The sequence below is a fragment of the Ornithorhynchus anatinus genome, chromosome 4 (assembly GCF_004115215.2).
Source record: "Ornithorhynchus anatinus isolate Pmale09 chromosome 4, mOrnAna1.pri.v4, whole genome shotgun sequence".
NCBI classification, from domain to species: Eukaryota; Metazoa; Chordata; class Mammalia; order Monotremata; family Ornithorhynchidae; genus Ornithorhynchus; species Ornithorhynchus anatinus.
This window is the reverse complement of record NC_041731.1, coordinates 10,712,908-10,739,324: the sequence shown is the minus strand read 5'-3', so window position 1 is coordinate 10,739,324 and position 26,417 is coordinate 10,712,908. Positions and strand designations below refer to the sequence as shown.

Sequence of the window (26,417 nt, the reverse complement as noted above, 5' to 3'; positions counted from 1 at the left end):
GAAAAGGCCCTGAAGAAATGGAAGAAATGCTACTAAAAACATTCAATGTGTGATTTTGGGAATAATAGATGAAATCTGGAGGACTTTGAGGTCCTCCAAATAGTTTTAAACAAACGATTGCTTTCTTTGCTAGTGTTCTTACTTGACAAGGCTTTCCAGCTTCCTGTTTGGGCAAATTGCCTCCCTGTAAGAAAGGAACAACTTATTTCCAAATTGCGATGTGATCACGGTAAATAAATCTCAGAGAGTCTGACCCGAGGCCATCGTGGTATTGTTTATTCTTCCTGCCTTTCCAGTGTAGCATTGCCAGTTGGATGTTATGATTAAATGGTTTTTTTGAAATATAGAAGGGAGTATATAAATGCTAAGTGATTGCTCGGGGAATAAATTAAGACAGTACCGGCATTTTCAGGAGGGGGATGATGATGCATTTTTTTCCCTATTTTGCATCTTTAATAAACTTTTGTTTTGCGGTACTTGTCAAGTACTTAATTGTGTTCCAGTCAGTGTTCTCTGCGCTGGAGTAGATACAAGAAAATCAAGTTGGATTCAGTCCCTATCCCACTTGGCGCTCACAGGCTAAGGCGGAGGAAGATTTAATCCCCATTGTACAGATGAGGTAACTGAGACACAGAGAAGTGAAATGAGTCGTCCAAAGTCACACAGCAGACAGGGGGTGGAGCTGGGATTAGAACCCATATCCTCTGACTCCCAGGGCCATACTCTTTCCCCTAGGGCATGCTGCTGCTCCGTATCCTATCCCATATCTGTTCATTGGAGATAAAGGTTTGTTTTATTTCAGTTTTTTGGGACCGCTGGGGCCATTTAAATGGACTAACAGGGTTGACTAACGGACAGTGTTCAAAGATTGAGGTTAGAACTCTGTGGCTGTTAGGTAGACCGTGGACTTACACGTCATTTAATTGTATGCTGTGCCAGCTGATTAGGAAGTGGCTATAGATTCAGAAGGCCTTCAGAACTGAGAATTTGACCACTTCTTTTTTCAGTGAATGGCATTTTGAAAAAAAGTAAAATTTTGGCTTCAATTCGTCCTATTTTGTACCTGTTGTGAAGTGCTTTTTTTTTTTCTTTAAAGGCTGAATTATGCCTACATTTTCGGAGAGTTTCAAGAAGATAAACTTTCCAGTGTAAAGCATTCATTCAGTCAGTCATATTTCTTGATTTACTGAGCACTTACTATGTGCAGAGGAAAACAAACGAATTTTTGTTACTTTGGGGTGGCCTCATTCACTGTTTTTCTTTTGTACCCAGAAAAGACCTTGTGACTACGTTTTAACACTAGCAATAGTGTGAAGAAACAAAAAAAGTAGATTCTTTTTATTTAGTGTAGATTTATACAGGATTAGTTGATGCAAGCCCCTCTTGACTGTAAGTTTATTGTGGGCAGGGAATGTGTCTGCTAACTCTGTTATATTGTGCTCTCCCGAGCACTTAATTCAGTGCTCTGTACATAGTAAGCACTCAAAAAATACCACTGATTGCTTCACATGTCCAGATTAACAAAATTCCTATTTTGTTACCTATAGTATATCACCGGTTAGTGAATTAAAATAAATTCTCCTGGCACATCTCTTATTTATGACTTAGTGTAGTATTACTATTATTTACTTATTCATATTAATGTCTGCCACCCTCTCTAGACAGTGTGGCTCAGTGGAAAGAGCCCGGGCTTGGGAGTCAGAGGGCGTGGGTTCTCAAGCCGGCTCTGCCACTTGTCAGCTGTGTGACTGTGGGCAAGTCACTTCACTTCTCTGTGCCTCAGTTACCTCATCTGTAAAATGGGGATGAAGACTGTGAGCCCCACGTGGGACAACCTGATCACCCTGTATCTACCCCAGTGTTTAGAACAGTGCTCTGCACATAGTAAGCGCTTAACAAATGCCACCATTATTATTATTTCGGGCAGGAAATGTGTCTGCTAACTCTGTTGTATTGTACTCTCCCAAGTGCTTAGAGCGGTGCCCCGCACATAGTAAGTGCTCAATAAATTCCCTTGATTGATTGACTGATCCCTGTACTCTTCCAGTCGGACTGAATTTCCCTCTCCCTGTTTTGTCTTCTAGATCAATCCCACTTTCACAAGAAGAATCCAGAGTAAAATCCAGGACCTCCTGCAGCAGATGGAAGAGGGGCTGAAGACAGCAGACCCCCACGACTGTTCTGCGTATACTGGCTGGACAGGTGGGGGTCTGCTGATGTGTAGGGCTTTTGGGCTCCTAATTTCCTGCCTTTCTAGGGCAAGTCCCGATTTTCCAGTTGTGTTAGAAACTGACCTCGCTGAACCCACAGTCTTAGCTTGAACTGGGATCCTGTTCAATGGATCCCACCCCAGTGGAAATTCTAATAGTAATAATCGTGATATTTGCTAAGCGCTTACTCCGTGCGAAGCACTGTATTAAGCGCTGGGGTGGATGCGAGAGAATCAGGTTGGACACAGTCCGTGCGCATTATCATTTGTTAAGGGCTGACGTTGCGTGAGACACTGGGGAGAGGTATAAGAGCTTTGATCCGTTAACAGACCCTGCTTCCCGGAGGGCTCTCAGTGGGAACAGACTCAGAGGAAGAGCAGCGGAGGAATAATTCAATAAAAAGGCAATAATTCCACAAAGAACAGCAATTCCACAAGAACGATCACTGTAAGAGCAGCAGTTCCTTATCGCTGGGTGGGAATAATCTTCAATCTCTTCACTGCTCTAGACCGAGCCATCCTCTGTTGCAGATTGAACCGTTTAAAACGCTTACTAGAAAGATCGATAAGGACGTAAACCTCTCGAGGCTGGCACCGGGTAATCCACTTTTCTTATGTGCTCCCGAGTGCCTAGTTCAATGCTCTGCGTGCCGACGGTGCTTAATAAATACTGCCGTCAGTAATAATAATAGTAATGATTTGTTCATTCAGTCGTATTTATTGAGCACTTATTGTGTGCAAAGCACTGTACTGAGCAACTGGAAGAGTAAACAGACACATTCCCTGCGCACAATACATGCCACTGAATAAAGGTAATGGTGTTAATAATAGTAATAATAATGGTATTTGTGAAGTGTCTACTGTGTGCCAGGCACTTTTCTGAGCGCTGGGGTAGATACGAGGTAATCAGGTTGTCCCACGTGGGGCTCACAGTCTTAATTCCCTTTTTATAGATGAGGTAACCGAGGCACAGAGTAGTTAAGCGGCTTGCCCAAGGTCACACAGTAGACAAGTGGCAGAGCCAGGATGAGAACCCACAGCCTCTGACTTCTAAGCCACACTGCTTCTCACGATGTAATTTCCGGAGCACCGATTCCTGACAAGATCCTGGAATGTTGTTTTCCACCGAAGCTGTATTATGGATGTATTGATTGTCTGATAATGTCCAAGGGGGGGAAAAGAAAGAGAAAAGGCAAAGGAGCAATACTAATGTTGTGTTTGGGTGGTGGGGATTATTCCAGGCATCGCTCTTCTGTACCTTCAGTTGTACCGCGTCACCTCCGACCAGGCCTATCTCCTGCGTTCCCTGGACTATGTGAAGAGGACGCTTCGAAACCTGAATGGACGCAGGGTCACTTTCCTGTGTGGGGATGCTGGGCCCCTGGCCGTCGGGGCCGTGGTCTACCACAAGCTGAAGAGCGACAGCGAGGCCAAGGAGTGCGTCGCCAAGTAAGTCGCAGGGCGATCGTTATCATTACTATTATCGTCGTCACCGTCACCCTGGGAGAATGGAGGAAGGTAATGTTAGGGTAGGGAGGGAAAGTAGGGGCGCCAATCTGGGAGTTCTGAACCAGTTATATAAAGCGGCCAAGTGGCTGAAACCTTTCCTTGGATTTACCTCCTGACAACTCGCTGATTCATGTAATGACCAAGTTGGTCCAATCGGGACTTCACATTATCACGACTTTACATTTTTCACATATCAAAAATCAGATCATATTTACCGTAAGCTGCAGGCTAATATTAAGGTAGCTCATCTGCAAAATGAGGACCGAGGCTGTGAGCCCCACGTGGGGCAGGGACTGCGTCCAACCCGATTTGCTTGTATCCACCCCAGCGCTTAATACAGTGCCTGGTACATAGTGTGTGCTTAACAAATACCGTAATTATTATTAGTAGTATCCCTTCCTTTCCATTTTAACTGTACAGATGCTCCCAGAAAGAGAAATCAGAGGGAATCGAGAGCATTTTCTTACGCTTCTCCTTCATTTGGCCTTTGGGTATAAGCTCCCAGCTGGAAGGCCTAAGTTTTGTTTAACGTGACCTCCGGGAAAGCTAATTTCTCTCTTTCTCTCGATAGGCTTCTGCAGCTTCAGAGAACTATTGTAAGCTCAGACTCAGACCTTCCGGATGAACTCTTGTACGGCCGAGCTGGTTATCTATATGCCTTATTGTACCTAAATACGGAGATTGGCCCAAACACAGTGCCCCAGTCCACTCTCAAAGAGGTACTGTAGGGAAAACTACCGTTAGAGCGGTGTAGGTGTACGAATGATTTACATCCTTTTGTTTTTTAAGTGGTATTTATCAAGTGCTTACTCTGGTCCAGCCACCGTACTGAGCACTGGGATACGTACATGATGATCAGGTTGGACACAGTCCCTGCCCCACACGGGACTCGTAGTCTAAATTGGAGCACGGCCTGGTGGATAGACCCTGGGCCTGGAAGTCAGAAGGATCTGGGTTCTAATCCCGGCTCCGCCGCGTGACCTCATGTAAGGCCCTTCACCTCTCTGGGCCTCATCTACCTCAGTCTGTGAGCCCCATGTGGGACAGGGACTGCGTCCAACCCGATTTGCTTGCGTCCATCCCAGTGCTTAGGCCTGTGCTCTTTCCACCAGGCCATGCTGCTTCCATGCTGAAAAAGTCCATGGGGACCTCCATCCTGATGGCAGCGAGAATGACGTTTTGGGCAAGGGGACAAGCCAGTTCTCTTGATGAGTTTTATTGACATTGAACCCGATTCATTCTCCCCTCAGTGTTGACCCAGGCTGTTGGACTTGTGCCCAGCTCTTGGACGTGGGTCAGAGAAAAGTTTACGCCTGGAGTGAGTTCACACTCCACTTCCAGCCAAGAGCTCTGCCAGCCACAGCACGCCATATCCGGGTCTTCCGTCCCCTCTTCTGCTACAGCGCAGCAGATTCTGTAGGTGACGGCCATGAGGGCCACCGATTAACCATCCGTCTCTTGTACGGTTAATATGGAACTGTACGAATCGTTGCTGATAATAATTAACAGTTAGGATATTCGGTAAGCTCTTACTACGTGTCAGGCACCGTACTAAGTACTGGGGTGGACACACGCAAATCGGGTTGGATGTAGTCCCTGTCCCGTGTCGGGGGTCACGGTCTCATTTTACAGATGAGATACCTTCCTGTTGACCTGCAGCTTAAGATAAATATGAACCGGTTCTTGATGTATTTGGGTGCTTCCCTTTGGGACGGTTTTGCCCGTGGGGAAGAATGGTAAAGGGAGACGTGCCAGGAGACCACTTTGCTTCTGCCCCTCGTGAGCCGGGATGTGTCCTGTGTTGCTGCCCTATCCCCCAAGCGCTTAATAATTGTGATATTTGTTCAGTGCTCTCTATTTGCCCGGCACTGTACTCAGCGCCGGGGTGGATACAAGCAAATCGGGTTGAATGCAGTCCCTGTCCCACGTGGGGCTCACGGTCTCCATCCCCATTTTACAGATGAGGTAACTGAGGCACAGAGAAGTAAAGTGACCTGCTCGGGGCCACACAGCAGACAATTGGCGGAGCAGGGATTAGAACCCATGACCTTCTGACCTCCAGGGTCGTGTTGTAGCCACTGCGCCGTGCTGCTTCTTGCTGCTGCCTCTCCAGTGCATGGCATTCAGTAAGTGCTCAGTCAGTTACATCTGTTACTGCGGCCTCCTGCCGCTACTAGTTATCAGTCGATCGATGGTATTTACTGAGCGCGTACTACGTGTGAAACGCTGTACTAAGCACTTGGGAGAATACGATACCACAGAGCGAGCAGACGCGTTCCCTGCCCATACCGAGCTTACCGTCTAGAGACGCGCTCACGGCCTGACACTGCTGCTGATCTCCCAGGAGCGGAGGGGAGAGTTGCGGTAGATGAGAATTTTATTTGAAATCGGATTAACCCAGCATCTGACTTGGCACAATCCTTCTCGTTGTCCCATTTCAACCGTAGGTGGTCAACGCCATCATTGAGTCAGGAAAGAATTTGTCCAAGGAGGAACGCAAAACCGAGCGTTGCCCGCTGCTCTATCAGTGGCACAGGAAGCAGTACGTCGGGGCGGCCCACGGCATGGCTGGAATTTACTACGTCCTAATGCAGGTAAGTACGTATTTCTAGCCCGGTCAGCCGCAGAGAAGCCGCGAGGCCTGGTGGCACGAGCACGGGCCTGGGAGTCAGAGGATGTGGGTTCTGATTCCGCCTCTGCCACTTGCCTGCTGTGTGACCTTGGGCAAGTCACTTCACTTCTCTGCGTCTCAGTTACCTCATCTGTAAAATGAGGATTAAGACTGTGAGCCCCGTGCGGGACCGGGATTGTGTCCCACCTGGTTACTTGGTACGTACCCCAGCACCTAGAACAGTGCTTGGCACATAGTAAGCGCTTAACAAATGCCATCATTATTATCCACTCAGCTCTCTCCCCACTGCATGAAGAAACAGGGTGAGACCTAGTGGAAAATGGACGGGCCTGGGAGTCAGAGGACTTGGGTTCTAATTCTGGCTCCACCACTTGTCCGACGAGTGGTCTGGGGCAGGGCACTCTACTTCTCTGCCTCAGTTTTCTCAGCTGTAAAATGGGAATTATATCTTACACTGCCCTAGTTGGACTGTGAGCCCCATGTGGGACAGACACTGAGTCCACCCTGATAATCCTGTATCTACCCCAATATTTAGTAAAGTGCTTGACACATAGTAAGAGCTGAACAAAAGTACCATGCTTACTATTTTTATTTTTATTTCATTTTCATTCCTTAGCCTCGGTCCTTCTACAGCAGAGCTGGTACACTTCATTCCTGTAATGTAACTGGCTCTCATCTCTCTTGCAGTCAACCTACACCCTCCCTCCGGCCGGGAATTCCCTTCCCCTTCATATCTGGCAGGACAATACCTTCCCCATCGTCTAACCTCCTGTAAAATCACCCCTTCAGGAAGTCTTCCCTGACTAATCTCTCACCCCCTCGTTCCGTTTCCCTCCTGACGGCCATCACTTCCCCATCACTTATGCACTTTTTTTTTCAGGTTTGGTTAAGTGCTTACTATGTGCTAGGTACTGTATTAAGCACCGGGGTGGATAAAAGCTCATCAGGTTTGCCACAGTCCCTGTCCCACATGGGGCTCACAGTCTTAATCCCCATTTTACAGATGAGGGAACTGAGGCACAGAGAAGTTCAGTGACTTGTCCAAAGTCACACGGCAGCAAGTGGTGAACCGGATGTAGAACCCAGGTCCTCTGACTCCCAGGCCCGTACTTCATCCACTAGGCCTCGCTGATCCACGTGGGTCCTTATTCCCCAAGCAAGGTGGAGGAAGAGGATTTAAGTCCTCGTTAGAGCTGTATTTTGTTCTTCCCGAATCAGCAGGAGAAATTCTCAATAGTTCCTAATTTCTTATTTTTAATGGACCATCTTCTGGCAGTACTAGCTCTACCTTCAATATTAAAAAAAAGGCTTTTTGAGTCCTTAAAAACTTGACAACCTACAGGTGAAATGTCTTTGTGTTACTTCGGATTATTTAAAAATAACTGACAGTTCGGTGACACTAATGTCTCAGAAAATCTCTAACGGAGCTATTAGGCCTGACAGGTCGACATACATGAAAGCAGCTATAACTATTTGATGAATGATGTGAATTACATAATGACATGAAACAGCAGATTTTTCCAGTCGATACCAAAGTAAACATTTTACATCCAGCATAGGCCAAAAATAAAGAAGTCTCTGAGCTTGCCGAAAGTCCGCACAAGTCAAATGCCTTCTTTTCTGTGCAGTTCTTCTGAATTTTGTATCCGACTGTGGAAGAGACAATGTGGTAATGTACTAGAATGTAGAATACATTACAGACCCAGCCAACAACCAAACCTTGCACGGCACAAATCATTTGTAACAGGACACTGCTTTCGGAGTTGTTAGATTTCATTTATTTCTCTTCACAGCTGCTTCTCCAGACTTGCAGAAACAAAAGAACTGTGTCATCTTAAGGAGTCATAGAGCATGCCCCTGTAAATAATAACAAAGCGTTAAATGAATACCAATTATTGCAACTTCCTCTCTCCGGTAAACTCGAGTTGTATTTTCTAGGAGCCATTCTGTTTTGCTCTAATTGCCCTCTCTGTAGACTCGACTGTTAAGACGATCCGAAACCCCGCTCCCTAAAGGAGATGCGGTTTGTTGTGCCGTCACCCCGGGCACCTCCTGTCACTTCCCGCAATCACTGTGCTCCTTACTGGCCTGAGCTAGGATCCCCGAATTCCAGGTCTCCAAAATGCCCCGGAAGGGAACCGGAAATGGCATCGCGGGACCTTTGGATCCCTCTGCTTCTTTTTCCGGTGCTGCTGTTTCTGCTGCAGCCTAGAGGGGTGGGGTGGACAGGGGAGTGTCCTGTAGACTGTAAGCTCGTTGTGGGCAAGGGGTGTGTCTGTTATATTGTAATATTCTCCCAAGCGCTTAGTACAGTGCTCCGTACCCACCAAGTGCTCAGTAAATACCACTGACTGGCTTCGACCGGCTGACGCAGGCCCCTGATGGCCCCTCGGGGCTACCCACAACGGCCCCAGTCAATCGTCCTGAGTGCTTACTGTGTGCAGAGCACTGTACTAAGCATTTGAGAGAGTGCAGTGTAATAATAAACAGACACATTCCCTGCCCACAGCGAGCTTACAGACCAGAGAGGCCAAGCCAGCCCATGCTAAGGAGAAATTCTCTCCCCATGCCTCCTTCGTGGGCGGCGGAGGATCCATCGGCTACGGTCTCCAGAAGCTCCAGAACACCACCGTCCTCACCTGGATTCGGCCACCGTGATCCAGTTGACCCTGTGAAGTCTGTATTGCCGGGGGCCGGGTAGTCAAGATCCTAGTATGTTGTGGACGGTTCCCGTTAACCCTAACGGGTGCGAGGGCGACTAGATTGAGGTTAGATTGGGAGCCGTGAGTGTTTGTGGGTCATGCCTTTAAGCTGAACTGAAACCGTATTGGCCGTGTTAGTTGATTTACTGGTGTTTATTAAGTGCTTACTACGTGCAAAGGACTATATTTAGCGCTAGGGAAATAGTACGTGGATGAGATATAGATACGGTCCCTTGGTCTCCAAAGGGCTAACGGTCTAAGAACGAGGAGGGTGGGGGCGGCTGGCGGCGGACACGGAAGGACAGAAATACCGATGTCCGGAAGCCCCGTTCTGTTTCGCTCCGATTTAAGGAGTGTAATTAATTCTATTGGTTTACTAGTAGACCGCGGTCCCACAAGCCCCCACCACACTTAAATCACAGAGAAAGAAGACCAGTTAAGATATAGGTCAAATTGATCTCTACACCTCTGCTCGAGGGCCGTGTCTTTGTCTTAAAATAAATGGGTCCTTTTCTGGTTTCATTTTCGCCGGATTTTCATTGTAATCTCTGTTTCCTTTGTAGGGAATCTGGGGAAGGGTGGGTTTGGCTAGGTGAGATGGAGAAGCAATGCCCTCTACAATAAATAGTGGTGTTGGAAATTTATCGAACAGGCCACCATTTGGGCGAGCCCAGATTTTTTTTTCCGGAATCCAACTGCAGCATAGTTTTGCCATCTTCTGGCCTCGGTCGTAATGATCCGAAAAACAAATATGGATTTGGGAAAAAATTGACTGGCAATATTCATTTTGTTTTCTTTTCAAGCCAGCATCAAATGTGGACCAAGAGACTTTGACGGAACTGTTGAAACCAAGCATTGACTACGTGCGGCATAAAAAATTCAGATCCGGGAATTATCCGTCTTCTTTAAGCAATGAGACGGACAGATTAGTCCACTGGTGCCACGGGGCTCCAGGAGTCATTCACATGCTCTTGCAAGCATATAAGGTCAGTAATCTTTCTCTTTTGTAAAAAGTATAGTTGTACGGGGCCACAGCCTTCTTCACAAGAGAGTGAACTTTCTATTTTGGCGTAAGACATTTGCTTGGAACACCTTATTAATCGCATTCTTCCACAGTGCTCCTTTCCTTCTCTCAGTCTCAGTTTCATTCTGTAGTGTCACTGTTTTAAATTCACCATTTGCCTTACTCGGTTTTTATTTACCTCTGTCAGTGTTCTTGACGCTGTGCAGAGCTCAGGTGACAGGGAAAATGAGACAGATTCAGCGAGCTAGGCGGCCAGCAGTGGAGGAACTATCCTCCCAGGTGGTATGCTTTTGATTTACTTCACTTCCCTGGGACTGTTATCGAGAGCCTTCACAACCAATCTGTGGAGGAAAGACTGGAAAGAAAAATGCACGTTACTTTGGCATCAGGAAGAGAAGAAAAGAGTGGGTGCCTAGCGCCTAGTGCGTAAGTATCGATCGAGGCGGTCATGACAATTCAGGGGTCTAGTAGATCTTTGAGCCCGCTTAGTGTCGCCCAGGGATCAGTAAATACCGTGGACACTGATTGCTGCTGACACAGGTGTGGAGAAACTGTGACAAAATGGGGATACCTTATAATGAAAACCTAAAATTAGCAAGTAGTAACGGAGCTGTTAACTTCTTGTGTTCAAGACAGGGAGAAAGCTTGGTCAGCGAGAGCCATTTCCAAATGAGATTTTTCTTTGTTTTGCTCTGTTGGGGGTTTTTTTAACGGTGTTTGCTGAGCGCTTACTCAATGCCAGCCACTCCACTAAGCACCGGGGCAGATAGAGCTAATCGAGTTGGACGCAGTCCCTGACCCATATGGGGCTCATAATCTTCATCCCCATTTTACAGATGAGGTGACCGAGGCCCAGAGAAGTGACTTACCCAAGGTCACCCAGCAGACCAGTGGCGGAGCCGGGATGGAGCTCAGATCGTTCTGACTCCCTGACCCGTGCCCGCTCCACTAGGCCACCCGGCTTCTCAGTTGTTCTGTCGAGGTTGAATTGATTATTAGGATTTGAGTTTTTCACCGAGTCCTTGTAGCAGGGTGTTCTGATGGGTAGTAAGTTTTCTCCAGCCGTCCTGGAGTCAGGGAAGCACAGGACCGCTTCCCCTGCGGGCAGTTTTGCTTGCCGTAGGAGACCGCCGCAATGAGCTTAGCACTGTGGGTTTCAGCTCTCTTCGCTAATGGTTGTCCCTGCTGCCTAAATCTGGCTCCCGTGAGGGCCAGCGACTTCCCCTTTCCCACCTCCCCCTCTCCCATCCCAGCACACGCCTGGGTGAAGGGGAGAATGGGCGCGCACGTTCTCTGGCGCACCTGGAGCACGGACCTCGGGGTTCTTTTCGCTCGTAAAGACAGTGACAGCAGACCACGTCGGAGATGGTGATGGGGCGAATCCCCTGACGAGAGCGCCCATCTTTTCATTCGCTTTACGCGGCTCGATCGCTCTGCTCGACGAAGCACCTTGGCAGACTTCTGGAGAGAGATCTGGAAGCAGCCACGAGTAACTGAATAATTTCTCCCGTTGCTACCCGAAATTTTAAGCAGAGAGGGCTTTATCGACTGGAACATCAGCCTCGGGCTCTTGGGATAAGAAGAATGGAGAGACAAGAACAGAAGGGATTTCTCAGTTAGGTAGAGAAGCAGCCTCTCGTAACGCCTCACCGCCGTCAATAATGATGATGTTGGTATTTGTTAAGCGCTTACTATGTGCAGACCACTGTTCTAAGCGCTGGGGTCGACATAGGGGAATCGGGTTGTCCCACGTGGGGCTCCCAGTCTTAATCCCCATTTTACAGATGAGGGAACTGAGGCACAGAGAAGTGAAGTGACTTGCCCACAGTCACCCAGCTGACAAGTGGCAGAGCTGGGATTCGAACTCATGACCTCGGACTCCAAAGCCCGTGCTTTCTCCACTGAGCCACACTGCTTCTCTATCAATCGGCCGGTGGGATATTTGAGTGCTTACTGTGTGCAGGGCACTGTACTGAGCACTGGACAAAAGCCAATGCAGTAGAGTGAGTTGACACTGTCCCCTCCCGCAAGGAGTTTACAGCCTAGAGGGGGAAGCAGATATAAAGATAAATTAAGGATAGAGGAAATAATTACCAACTGGTATTCGTTGAGCGCTTACCGCGTTTAGAGCGCTGCGCTAAGCCCTTGGGAGAGTAAGATAGAACAGAGTTGGTAGACACATTCCCTGTCCAGGATGAGTTTACGGTATAGAGGACAATTTTTTTTTTTTTTAAATTACTATACTGCGGTATTTGTTAAACTCTTACTTTGTGTCCAGCACTGTTCTGAGTGCTGGGGTAGATGCAAGTTTGTCAGTTTGGACACAGTCCTCATACCACGCGTGGCTCACGGTCGAAGTAGGAGGGAGTGGGATTTAATCCTCATTTTACAGTTGAGGAAATTGAGGCACAGAGAAGCTAAGTGACTTGCCCAAGGTCACGCAGCAATCAGTTGACAGAGCTGGTATTAGAACCCATGTCCTCTGACTCCCAGGACGATGCTCCTTCCGCTAGGCCAAGTGTAGCGAATTGACAAAGCACAGATAATAAATAATAATGTTGGTATTCGTTAAGCGCTTGCTATGTGCAGAGCACTGTTCTAAGCGCCGGGGTAGATACAGGGTAATCAGGTTGTCCCTTGTGAGGCTCACAGTCTTCATCCCCATTTTACAGATGAGGTCACTGAGGCACAGAGAAGTGAAGCGACTTGCCCGCAGTCACCCAGCTGACAAGGGGCGGAGCCGGGGTTCGAACCCATGACCTCTGACTCCCAAGCCCGTGCTCTTTCCACTGAGCCACGCTGCTTCTCACGAGTCAATCTCAGGCAGACAAGCACCTTGTCAGTTCCTTTGTCAAACAGCAAGACCCAAGTGGTGGCGAGTTTGCTTTCTGAAATTTTTTGTTTAGGAGTGATTGGGATTGCACGCTTCGCGGCTGTTCCCGGTCTATATAGACTCTAAGCTCATTTTAACTTTCTTCCTTCATTCATCCCTGTCTCTCAGCCCCACAACACTTAAGTCCATACTTTTCATTCATTCATTAGTATTTATTGAGCGCTTACTATGTGCAGAGCACTGTATTAAGCGCTTGGAATGGACAAATCGGTAACAGAGACAGTCCCTGCCCTTTGACGGGCTTACGGTCTAATCGGGGGAGACCAACAGACAAGAGCAATAGCAAATAAATAGAATAAATACCTGTAATTTATACATTTATATTAATCCCCTCAAGACTGTGAGCTTGTGAGCAGGGAATGTTTCTGTGTATTGTTGTACTGCACTCTCCCAAGCGCCTAGTACAGTTCTCTGCACACAGTAAAAACGCTTAATAAATACGATTGATTGAATGAAGTGGGCAGGGAATGTGTCTACCAGCTCTGTTGGATTGTACTTTCCCAGGTGCTTAGTACAGTGATCTGAACACAGTAAGCAATCTATAAATACCACTGATTGATGGATTGAATCCTCCAGTTCACCAAAAATATATATTCGGGGCTTGAAGAATAATAATAATGTTGGTATTTGTTAAGTGCTTACTATGTGCAGGGCACTGTTCTAAGCGCTGGGGTAGAGACAGGGTCATCAGCTTGTCCCACATGAGGCTCACAGTTAATCCCCATTTTACAGATGAGGTAACTGAGGCACAGAGAAGTTAAGCGACTTGCCCACAGTCACCCAGCTGACAAGTGGCAGAGTTGGGAATCGAACCCATGACCTCTGAGCCTCTTTCCACCGAGCCACGCCGCTTCCAAAAGACATGAGAAAAGAAACTCTTCCGAGCCCAAACGCTTTTCCTCAGAGCCAGCAAGAAAACCGTAACTGGGCTTCGGGCCACCGTGATCTCAATTGACCTCCTCCACACTGCTGTAAATGAGACACACTCAGTCACTAGCAATTGCTTCTGCAAAGTTGGTTGCAATTAAAATCTTATTTTCGAGCACGGTACCTGATTTGTTAGGAAGATTGATTTTCATCCTTTCGACCGTGGGGCGGTTTGAGATCACTGGACTATTCCTCCAGAATCCAGCTTGAAGCCACTTTCAAGACTAACGGTGGGCGTCGGGGTAGGGAGACATTTATTACAACACAGAACAGTTGCCTCACACCTGTCTTTCATAAACACCTTGCAGTGCTGGGAAAGAGAGTGCGGACCAGATGTGTTCGAGGCATAATTCTCTTCGTGTCCAATTTAAACCTGCATTGCCTCCTCCTCTCCTTTTCTTGCCAATTCATTTAGTTTACCTTGCCGCGGGGTGTGATCACCAGCTCCAAAGAAACAGCTGTAGAGTGATCTGCCCTCTCTCTTCGCCACCCCCTCTCAGCCCCACGGCACTTCCGTACCCGGTCGTAATTTATTTATGTATGTTAATGTCTCTTTCCCCCCTCTAGGCTGTAAGCTAGTTGTAGGCAGGGAACTGGTCCACCACCTGTGTAAGCGGCGTTATATTTTACTCTCCCAGGCGCTTAGTCTAGTGTTCTGCACATCGTGAGTGCGCAGTAAATACGATTGATGGATTGGCAGGGATGAAGGAGAATTCCACTGCAGTGCTCAACTCACAGGAGCATTTCTTGAACTTGAAATAGCTGTTTCAAGGCCAGTGGATCGGGTGAGAAATCCCTGCCTCGTTCACTCCGCCCCATCACCTCCCCTTCGACCTTGAACGGAAGCTGGTGCCCGGGAGCCCGTAAGCGATGGCACAGGTGGCCCAGTGTAGTGGGAGCCGAAAGGGGAGGCAGGGAATGAAATGACCAAGGAAGGCTGAGAGACCCGTGTCTTCCGCAGCGGAGTGTTGGCTGTTGAATTCTCCAGTTGCCTCCGCTCTCAGAACCTGGCCATCCGCTCTCGTTAAAATAACTAAATGCCCGAAATGGGGAAGCCACGTGATTTAGCGGAAGGAGCACGGGCCTGGGAGTCAGAGGACCTGGTTCTAATCCCGGCTCTGCCGGTTGCTTGCTCTGTGACCTTGGGCAAGTCATTTTACTTCCCTGTGCCACAGTTTCCTCACCTGAAATGGGGATTTAATTACCTGTTCTCCCTCCTACTTAGCCTGTGAGGCCCGTGCAGGACAGGGACTGTGTACAACCTGATTACCTCGTACTTAACCCGGCGCTTAGAACAGTGTTTGACATATGAGTGCTTTACCAGTACCATAAAAAAAAAAACCCAAACTATCCTCTCTGCTCTCTCGGCTATCAAGAAAATATATGTACTGGCTTGTGGCTGAAGGCTCCGCGAGGGCAGTGATTTATACTGAGCAGGCATGTCTGAGGATATGAGTTTATTGCATCCCGAAAACCGTTGCTCTGAGAACTCGGTATTCACGTTCTGGTCCGCAAGCCGTTTAGTCCGGGGACTCGGGAACACCACACCGATTCTGAAAAAAGAAAAAAGGGATGGGGCCTATATTGGATAAATATATGTTTCTTGTAAATGATGAAGTCGTAGTCAATGTAAACTCTGTTCTATACAGACTTTTCTTTCTAATTTTCTAAATTGCATATTTTTCTACTAAGTGGTCTGAAATTATAGGCTTTTGTAATATTTTGCATCATTTGTTGAGAATTAGCTTCGGTTGCAACCCACAGCTGCAGGCACTAGCTGAGAGCTATTGAATGTTGAGCCTGAATCTTTAGCAGGGGGTGAAGCTAGGGTGCCCCCAGGGAGATGGAAGGAACCCAGCATTTTTTTTTATGGTATCCGTTAAGCGCTTACTATATGCCAGGCGTTGTACTGAGCGCCGGGGTACAGACAAGCTAATCGGTCTAGACAAAGTCCCCGTCCCACTTAGGGCTCACAGCCTTAATTCCCGTTTTGCAGATGAGGGAACTGAGGCACAGAGAAGTGATGTGACTCGCCCAAGGTCTCACGGCAGACCAACGGCGGAGCCGGGATGAGAATCCAGGTACTCCTGACTCCTAGGCCCGTGCTCTGTCCAGTAGGCACGCTGCTTCTTCATTTTCCTCGCCCCGGTGAAGTGACTGAACCGGGCACGTGCCTGGCCACTTGGGCCAGTGAACCCCTGGCCCAGGAAATGCTGGTCTGGCCAAAGCCAGCCGTGCAGCCAGAGCCGTGAGTGGTCCCAGGGTCTGGGACTCCATGGAGCGTGTCTGGGCATGGGAGGGACTCCAGTGGCAGGCCTCTTGGGAGCCGGGGGAACAGGGGTGCCATGAAAAAGGAGGCAACAGCGTCATCAGTGGTATTTCTTGAGCTCCTGCTGCGTTCAGAGCACTGTACTGAACACCTGAGGGAGTACAGTACGGCAGAGTCGGTCGCTACGCGAGGCGCAGCTGAACGGGACACAAGAGCTGGCATTGGCCCAGCAGCAGGGCTCATGCCGTGACCCGCTGGCCACCCAGGCCTGACAGGGCGTTGCCCGCCATTAGAGCCAGCCCTCTTGGTCCCCGTGCAGGGGTTTGGGAAGGATGCGGCTCTAGTGCTGGCCTGAAAATGCCATCTAGTACCAGTAGTGAGCGCTCAATAAATACTATCGAATATATTGAATATAGTTAGTAGAGTCCAGGGGAGATTGCCGTCCAAGTCCCAGTTCAGACATCCGGGGCAGGGTGCCCTTCGGCGGGTGTTCGGTAAGACCCAAAGAGGCTTGGCAACAAAACCGTGCGGATTTAGGAGAATTCAAAAGGATTCTTCCGGATGACCAGTTTGAGTTCCAGATGTAAGTGCTGAGCTGTGAAAGCGTTCGGCGGTGCTGGTGGAAGGGATAGCGGAGTGTGTAGCTTAGAGGGGTCTTACCCGTCCTCTAGATTGTAGGCTCACTGTGGGCAGGGAATGTGTCTGTTTGTTATCGTATTGTACTCTCCCAGATGCTTAGCGCAGCGCTTTGCACACTGTAAGCACTCAATAAATACGATGATGATAATATTGGCATTCGTTAAGCGCTCACTATGTGCCGAGCACTGTTCTGAGCGCTGGGGGAGATACAGGGTAATCGGCTCGCCCCATGTGAGGCTCACAGTTAATCCCCATTTTACAGATGAGGTCACTGAGGCAGAGAGAAGTGAAGTGACTCGGCCGCAGTCACACAGCTGACGGGTGGCAGAGCCGGGAGTCGAACCCATGACCTCTGACTCCGAAGCCCAGGCTCTTTCCACTGAGCCACGCTGCTTCCCTAAGATTGACTGAATGAGTGAATGAATGCCGGGGTGCGGCTCGCCCACGGTGAGTAGAGCACAGGCCGGGGATTCAGAAGATCGTGGGTTCTCATCCCGGGTCCGCCACTTGTCTGCTCTGTGACCTTGGGCGAGTCTCTTCACTTCCCTGTGCCTCAGTTACCTCATCTGTGAAATGGGGATTGAGACTCTGAGCCCCACGGGGGACAGGAACCGTGTCCAACACGATTTGCATGTATCCACCCCAGTGCCTGGCACATAGTAAGCACTTAACAGATACCACAGGTATTATTGTTATCATTTTAATTGTTTGAGGCGGGTCCGTGTTTTGTCACTCTGGGGGAACCATTGTTGGCTTTAGGCTCAGACCACTGAAGGGCTCTTTGTAAACTCACGCCTCCGTCGTTCAACCTCCCTCAGATTTGCCCACCGCCCCGGCATTCTGCGACCGGACTGACAGTTTTGCTGGATCACGTGAGCTGTTGAGGGTCCGCAGGGGTGGGCACAGATGTGGTCCGGTCTCGTCCCGGCAGACTTTCGTTTGCCCTCGTTTTGTTGAAGGTTCCCATTTTGGCACTGGTCTCCCGGTTTTCTCCGAGGGCACGCCGCCCCGTGTTGAACGCGGTGAGCTGGAATTCTCCCTCAACTCCGGAAATCGGATGTGTTGAAATTTGCATCACTCACTGACTCCGTTTGCCTTATCGATTTCACGAGGTGGCCAGTTAGTGCCACTCCTGCCTCCGCCCTCGGGATGCGGTCTCATTTGAAGAACAGCAACTGGTGTTTTGATTACAAACCCCAAATTCCAACTGCTGAAGACGCCTTGGAGGAAAAACTCTTCGGAGGGCACTTTCTCGCTTGAATTGATCCAAGAATGAATTTTGCACTTTGTGCCTCCATCCCTTAAAAAAGAAAACACCCGTTGAAATAGCAAACAAAAAAAGGTAACCCCAAGTTCGGAGGGGAGAGGAAAGTTTCTCCCTCTTTATATATTTTTCAGCTGTTTGTTCTCCAGAATAGGAGCCAATCCAAGAGTTTTAATTCCAGTGTTTGGCACGTTCTGCCTGAGTGTTTATCTGTCTTGCACAGGTGTGTCTGAACAGAAGAAGTGAGTGGGTTTTTGGTCTCAGCCATCGTTCAGTGCAAAATGTAGTCTGGGACACTGACACCCTGTCGATAGTAATATTCTGAAGTTGTTGTTTGGTTAACCTTTGCTGTTTTAAGCCGGTCAAACTCTCAGGATGACCAGGGGGAAAACTAAATACGGAGGGAGAGAATGTGGTTGCAGAACATAGATTAACTATTGATCTGGTTGTGGCTTTTCTTTTAAGTACCGTCCCCGCGTTGCAGAAATTCTACTTCATAATATCTTTTTTTTTCCCCACTTGGACGGGGAAATTATTTGGGTAGGACCCGTAAGGAAGAAACCAACTTTTAAGTGATTTGTCTTTTTCTTCCCCAGACCTTTAAGGAGGAGAAATATTTGAAGGATGCCATGGAGTGCAGTGATGTGATCTGGCAGCGTGGGTTACTGCGGAAAGGATACGGAATCTGCCACGGAACGGCCGGGAACGGATACTCCTTCTTATCTCTTTACCACCTAACTCAGGACAAAAAGTACCTCTACCGAGCGTGCAAGGTACGATTGTAATTGTAGTGCTTGTTACGTGCCATGTGCCAAACACAGAGAAGCAGCGTGGCTTACTGGAAAGAGCCCGGGCTTGGGAGTCAGAGGTCATGGGTTCTAATCCCGGCTCCGCCACTTGTCTGCTGTGTAGCCTTGGGCAAGTCACTTGACTTCTCTGTGCCTCAGTTCCCTCATGTGTAAAAATGGGGATTAAAAACTGTGAGCCCCAAGTGGGACAATCTGATTACCCTGTGTCTACCCCAGCGCTTAGAACAGTGCTCTGCACATAGTAAGCGCGTAACAAATGCCATAATTATCATTATTATTATTATTACCAAACCCTGAGGTAGATACAGGCTAACCAGGTTGGACACAGCCCGTGTTTCACAGCTTAAGTAAGAGGGAGAAGAGGTCTCGTCTTGTCTTCGACCCGTAGCGATGCCGTGAACACGTCGGCTTTAGAAAGGGTTTCCCCTTGAGAGATTAATTTGAGCCAAAGGCAACCATTAAGTGCCTCAGGATCCTCCTTTACTTGATTAATTTAGGCTTAGGACTGCCTGAATTCCAAAAAAAAGTTGGAGTCTTCAGACTAGAGGTGAAACACCCTAAAGTTGACTGTGTAACTGAGATAGGAATTAGGGGAGAGTGGAGGGAAGGAACTTCGAGAACACAATCCAGCTGTAGAGATTTAGAGCCAGCAGATTATTAAACGGACTCAAGTGAAAGGAGAGCCGTGAAGGGAAACACAATCAGAGTGCAGAGTTAGACCTCAAGAGCTTGTTTAACCCTGAGAGAACGGACGATAGCCCGCATGCCTTTCAAGCCTATATTTAAAAACATTTTGCAAACTGTTAAAAAGTCCCTTTCGTATAGGACAAGCAGGTAAAACTTCTCTAATTTTATCGCATTGCAGGCCATCACATTTTTAGCCTGGTATCAGGTGGATAATTAAATATTAAAGGAAGCAAATCTTGTTTTTCTGTTTGCCCCCGCCCTAGCATATCCTGGGACCCAGCGTGCTTTGTTCCCAGACTTTTAAACTGGTTCAGCTCTGAACACCTGTCACCTCCAGTAATCTTAGGTTTTTCTTTTGTTTCCTTCTTTCAGTTTGCCGAATGGTGTTTAGATTACGGAGCTCACGGCTGCAGAATCCCAGACAGGCCATACTCTCTCTTTGAAGGTAAGGGTCTTCTGAGGGCATCGAGTAAGACGGTAATCGTTATTTAAAATTGGCTTGAGCCATGTATGCTGCTCTCTAGACAGTAGCCCTCTGCCAGCCGAAAGCGTTAAAGTTTAACCTGCCAAAGCAAGAACGCTTAGAAATAAATAATTGCACTCTAGGTTTAGCGTATCAATCAGTCATATTTATTGAGCGCTTACTATGTGCAGACACTGAACAAAATACGTGGGAGGGTATGATACAAGAGAATTAGCAGGCACGTCCGCTGCCCATAACGAGCTTCCAGTCTAGAAGCAATAACTGTGGTAATGATGATAATAATCGGATTTGTTAAGCACTTATTATGTGCCAAGCACTGTTCTAAATTCAAGGTCATCAGGTTGTCCAACGGGAGGCTCACAGTCTTAACGCCCATTTTACAGGTCAGATAACTGAGGCACAGAGCAGTTAAGTGACTTGCCCAAGGTCTCACAGCTAAGTGGCAGAGCCAGGATTAGAACCCACGACCTCTGACTCCCAAGCCCATGCTCTTTCCACTAAAACAGGCTGCTCCTCCCAGTTCCGTGTGGGACAGGGACTATGTCCATCGTGATTATCTTGATTCTACCGCAGTGCTTAGTTCAGTGCCTGGCACATAGTCCCGGCTCTGCCACTTGTCAGCTGTGTGACTGTGGGCAAGTCACTTGACTTCTCTGTGCCTCAGTTACCTCATCTGTAAAATGGGCATTAAGATTGTGAGCCTCACGTGGGACAACCTGATGACCCTGTATCTACCCCAGCGCTTAGAACAGTGCTCTGCACATAGTAAGCACTTAACAAATACCAACATTGTTATTGTTGTTTGACAAATAGCATTTAAAAAAAAAAGTAGAGAGAAATACCAAGAGGCCTAGTATTTGGACTTCTTTGCCCACTCAGGTGAGCTCAAGTAGCCAGGCAGAAATCCCTCCCCAACAGTGTGGTATAGTGGGTAGAGTATGGGCTTGAGGGTCAGAGGACCTGGGTTCTAATCTTGGCTTTGCAACTTGTCTATGTGACCTTGGACAAGTCACATAGTTTCTCTGTGTCTCAGTTACCTCATCTGTAAAATGTGGATTAAGACTGCGAGGCCCACGTTCATTCATTCATTCAGTAGTATTTATTGAGCGCTTACTATGTGCAGAGCACTGTACTAAGCGCTCAGAATGAACAAGTCGGCAACAGATAGAGACGGTCCCTGCCGTTTGACGGGCTTCCGGTCTGATCGGGGGAGACGGGCGGACGAGAACGATGGCGATAAATAGAGTCGAGGGGAAGAACATCTCGTAAAAACCGATGGCGACTGAATAGAATCGAGGCGATGTACATCTCATTAACAAAAGAAATAGGGTAATGAAAATATATACAGTTGAGCAGACGAGTACAGTGCTGAGGGGATGGGAAGGGAGACGGGGAGGAGCCGAGGGAAATGGGGGTGAAGAGAGTTAAGCTGCGGAGAGGTGAAGGGGGGGCGGTAGAGGGAGAAGGGGAGCTCAGTCTGGGAAGGCCTCTTGGAGGAGGTGAGTTCTAAGTAGGGTTTTGAAGAGGGGAAGAGAATCAGTTTGGCGGAGGTGAGGAGGGAGGGCGTTCCGGGACCGCGGGAGGACGCGGCCCGGGGGTCGACGGCGGGACGGGCGAGACCGGGGGACGGTGAGGAGGTGGGCGGCGGAGGACACGTGGGACAGGCACTGCGTCCAACTCAGTTATCTTGTATCAACTCCAGCACTTAGTACAGTGCCTGGCCCATAATACGTGCTTCACAAATACCAAAATTATTATCATGATTATTCTGAGTATCTGTCAGACCCTTCAGGGATCAGAAGTCCAGCGCCCCCCGCTCTCCTCCGCTACGGGAACTCCTGCAAGGGCCATTCCACAAGTGACGCCCAAAGTCTCGCGGGAAATTCTGGTTGCTCAGGACCTCTGGCCCTTCTGGGCCTTACTCACTGTAGGGAATCGGGCCTCCATACACTATTCAGTAGGTGACTCTTCTCCGACTACACGGCCTTTGTCGCCACCCAGGAGGGAATAAACCTCTTCTGTGTTGCAGGTATGGGAGGTACCATTCACTTTTTATCCGACGTGCTGGCTCCGGAGACCTCCCGCTTTCCGGCACTCGAACTCGGACCTTGGGAGAAGGAAGGCAAGGTGGAAAAGGACAGCTAAACCGCCCAAGCGTGTCCCAAGCGGTGAGACTGCTTAGTGCCTGAGGCAGAGCCGCTCTGAGTCGCAAAGGAGAAGCAAAAACCCACTTTTACTTCCCTCCCCATCTCTCCCAAGGAGCACAAGATACAGCATGAGTGAGAAGTCGTCCCAACCACATTCTGTTTCACCACTGCTGCAAATCCGAATTCTTTCAACCCCGCGATTCTCGTTACCTTCAGCTCTCTCCGGTGTTTGCATGCTTCTCGGTGTTGTCCGTAAATGTGATTTCGTTGTTGCAAGCGGAAACCTCTTCCTTTTGTCCAGATCTCGGGCCTGTCCTTGCATGAGTGTTAACTGCGGCAACCGAGCGTCTGTAACGTGTCCAGTGGGGCCTGGTCCATATGTACTATCAAGGAGATCAGTAAGTGCGGCGTGACGTCTTCATTAATTTTGGAAAAGACATTTGTCCGTGGGGTGATTGTATTTGTCGTGGAGTTTGCTGAGTGCCCTTTGGGATAAGCAGTTGTTTCTTGTAGGGTGAAGGGAACAGGGCTTGAAATTTGAGGGAAAGGGGGAAGATTCCTTTCATCAGATGTTTGGGAATTCCCAGTTTGTACCAGCTGGGATTGTAAGGAACCTAGCGGGGTGAGTTGCGTCCCCTTTCGGAAGGTTTCCGCTTCACTAGAGGGGAAGCAGCAAAGACGTTCCTTTCACAGAACCATAGAACTCTATTTTTATTGCTTCCCGACAGGCTCTTTAAGGTGCCGTGAAAAACTTAACCTTTGCGACCATTTATACAAGAAGCCATACTTGAATTAAAAAATCAGCAGTTCAGGAACAATGTCCAATAGAAACAAAACTTGACCAACACATCCCAAACTTAACAAGTTTGTTGGGATAAGAACAGTGAAATTCAACTCACGTTGGGGTTGACAGTATTAAAACGTCGCGGCGGCTGACCACTAAAGTGTGTTCCCCAGGATTAGATTAGCTTTGGGCACATTCGGAGTGCATACTGTGCCTATTTTTGTTAGCTTTCATTTTCTGAGGTGTCTCCAGTGTCTCTTCACTCTCATGTGCATTGATGGGCACAGCATGTGACGAACTTTTCTTTAGTAATGTATTTGAGCGCTTTGAGAGTGTTTATACATTAACTCAGTTGGATTTGAAAGTTTCCCTTTTTTCTTAAAAAAAAAAAAAAAAGCAAACACACCACTCTTTTGGCTGCTAAGGTGTCCTCAGAGAGGGGGCAGTCTCCCACTTTACAGCTCCTGAAGCCCCCGACCCTGTTTTCTGACCCTGCGGCAGTGACCACAGGGTCCGGTCCCACATCAGTCCTGCCCGCCGGCCAACGTCTGGAGAGGCCAGGCACCGGTTTCTAAATCGAGTTTAAAGTTGACTTTCTGCCCCAAGCAAATGGAGCCCGGCTGAATCCCGCACCCACAGGTGGTCCTCCCCAGAGGACCTCGGGGAGGAGAATTCAGGTCTATCAAATTTACCAGCCACCATCCTTGTCTTCCAACCCCACTGCTTCCTTCCGCAGCCACAGTCCGTCTCCAAAAGCTTTTCTCACTGATGGTCTCTCCTCTGATAGTTGCTGCCTCACAATCCCACCCGGGCACTAGGGAGGGACAAACGGGGCCCGCCCACAACTCATAGCCACGGAGCCTGGATGGCAACCTCGTTGCACACGGGGTTACAACACTGGGGAGGCCCGGGTTCAAGCGGAGGAGGCCCCAGCTGAGGATTCCTCCTGAGGTCTGAGTAGAGAATCAGACCCTCCATTGGTGGAGTTGATTTTGGAGATCGTCTTTGGTACAGAGGCAATGGGGTTATTAGGCAGTGGAATATGCCCGTGAGCGAGTGTGTGCCGCCCCAGGCGATCTGAAAGGAACTGACCAGCGGCAACAAGTATGAGGCCGAAGCCCTGCTATCAACCACTACCGTCCCAGCTCGTCGAGCACTGTGGCCACGTAGACCACAGAGCTTGCTCCTGAGCACTCTACCAATGGTCTTTTGCTTCTAGTGCATTTGAGGGGCACCGGGAGTCACCCTGACCTATCCTCAGAAGCTGAATCTCCTCCGATAGGGAGCCGGTGGGGACGAGGCTTGACCCCAGAGGAAACTTTTCTCAGTAGAGACTTCCCTTGGAGGAACTTGGTGACCCCAGAGCGGGACGTCATGAAACCAGAAACCGATGAGTTCATTGAACAGGGTTAAATGCCAACTAGGCTTGATCAGGCAAGCACTGTGCATTTGAAAAATAAGTAAAAGTGTCTAGAAGAGTTATCTGACTGACCTGAAGAGTTGGAATTGGCGGGCAGTTCTCTGTTTTTTAGTGAGGGAGGGGGCAAGTTTAGAATGAGGGGGAGGAGCACCGTGGACAGTGTTGCTACCCAAGCACTGGGGTCGCTCGGCCAACTAGAGGTCCACCCTGTGATTCACCTCTTTTGACTCTAAACCCCTGGAGGACCCCTTCTCTGTGCTTGTGAAACTTGTTGCCTGACAATAATAATGGCACTCATTAATTGTGCCTGTATGGGACAGGAATGTATTTTGAAAACAAAATTCTGCTGGAAAATTCCTATTCTGGCCCCAAATCTTACTAGGGCAAACCTGAAATCAGGTCAGGTTTCTAGCTAAATACCAATCGACTTGTCTCCAACCCCACGCTAACATCAGCCTGTCCCGCCGATTGCCAGGTAGCGTGGTAGAGTTTTACCCTCATCCACTGCCGTCCTGAGGCATTCCGTGATCTTCCTCAGAGTCCAGGCACACGGAGGTGAAAGAGGCAGTATAGAGTCCCCAGAACCTACGAGCATCAGCTCCTCTGAGCTGATCAGGAGGCTTGCATTAGAGACGTAACCCTCAACTGTTGTCTGCACAACCTCAGCGATTCCGCCTGGATCTTTTATACTGCCTTGTGACCAAATACGGTGACTAATATCAAGCCCTTCTAATGCCTCACAGGTCCCAAACCATCAGTGCTATTTAGACACGGTCCAGGAAGATCTTTTGCTGCCAGCCAGGTGTATCCTGGGATAATACCACAGTGGAGTGGGGGAGGTTGGGAAATAATTGGGGAAATATTTAAGGGAGGTTGGAGAAATCAAGCAGTATGTGGTATAAGGAGTTGAACTCGGTAGCAAGTTAGAGGAGGTTTTTCAAAGTCCAAAAATCTTCAAAGCTTCTCGTTTCCTGAATTTCGAATGGCTATCTTTGGGTCAGCAGTTTGAGACACCAAGTCACCTGATTCAGATACATAATACTGTCTGTTTTGAAATTTGAAGGAAAAAACCCATTGCTGTTTTGTGTTTGATGAACTTGGGGGAAGAGAACCAGGTTTGTTAGTAAAAGTTTGTTTTTGTGGTGGTACTTTGGAGCGCCGTTATTTCTCTTGCCGCTTTCCAAGTTTCAGACCCAGAATCTTTAAACGGTTGGAATGCTTTGGAAGAGCTGTTTCATTCTCTGAAAGTGGCTGTGTGCCAACTGTAGGATCAAAGTCTCGGTCCCTAAAGCAACCCGTGCAGGGAGGCTGCCCTTGTGAGGAAAGGGCCGCACCGGTGCCCAAATGAGAAGCTGGGAGAGAGCAGTAGAAGGTGGCACAATGGAGCTGCGGGGCGAAGCCTCTTGTTCCCACCGTTTCTAGGCCGCTTGGATTCCCTCTGGGGCAGGCCGGGGACACGGGACATTTTGGAGAGGTCCCCCTCCCCCAGAGAGTTCCCGTAAGTCCCAAGGAGCCAGCCGGAGCTAGGGCTTCCGGAATGTTTTTCCATCTCAGGAAGTGTCCAGTGCCTGCATCGTAGCTCTTTGGTTTATTCACTGGCCATTAGATAGTCCTACTGAGTCAGTCAGTGGTATTTATTGAGCCTGAGAGTCAGAAGCAGCTGGGTAATAATAATAATAATAATAATGTTGGTATTTGTTAAGCGCTTACTATGTGCCGAGCACTGTTCTAAGCGCTGGGGTAGACACAGGGGAATCAGGTTGTGCCCTACGTGGGGCTCACAGTCTTAATCCCCATTTTACAGATGAGGTAACTGAGGCACCGAGAAGCGAAGTGACTTGCCCACAGTCACACAGCCGACAAGTGGCCGAGCCGGAATTCGAACCCATGACCTCTGACTCTAAAGCCCGGGCTCTTTCCACTGAGCCGCGCTGCTTCTCTATTAATCCCAGCTCAGCCACTTGTCACATAGACGAGTGATCGAGCCAGGATTAGAACCCACATCCTCTTACTCCCAG

General features: G+C 48.6%; 1 protein-coding gene across 3 annotated transcripts in view; it reads left to right on the top strand.

Annotated features, from left to right (window-relative positions):
• The window catches only part of LANCL2 (LanC like 2), a 54,058-nt gene extending 28,511 nt beyond the window's left edge, over nucleotides 1-25,547 (top strand). For all 3 annotated transcript variants that reach the window (XM_029062051.2, XM_029062050.2, XM_029062052.2), the window contains exons 2-9: nucleotides 2,085-2,202; nucleotides 3,451-3,658; nucleotides 4,290-4,437; nucleotides 6,166-6,312; nucleotides 9,856-10,038; nucleotides 18,665-18,841; nucleotides 19,937-20,009; nucleotides 22,078-25,547. In XM_029062051.2, the coding sequence (XP_028917884.1) occupies nucleotides 2,142-2,202; nucleotides 3,451-3,658; nucleotides 4,290-4,437; nucleotides 6,166-6,312; nucleotides 9,856-10,038; nucleotides 18,665-18,841; nucleotides 19,937-20,009; nucleotides 22,078-22,193 (1,113 nt within the window). In that variant the 5' untranslated portion in view covers nucleotides 2,085-2,141 and the 3' untranslated portion in view covers nucleotides 22,194-25,547. The remainder of the gene's footprint in view (nucleotides 1-2,084; nucleotides 2,203-3,450; nucleotides 3,659-4,289; nucleotides 4,438-6,165; nucleotides 6,313-9,855; nucleotides 10,039-18,664; nucleotides 18,842-19,936; nucleotides 20,010-22,077) is intronic.
• The last annotated feature ends 870 nt before the right edge of the window (nucleotides 25,548-26,417 follow it).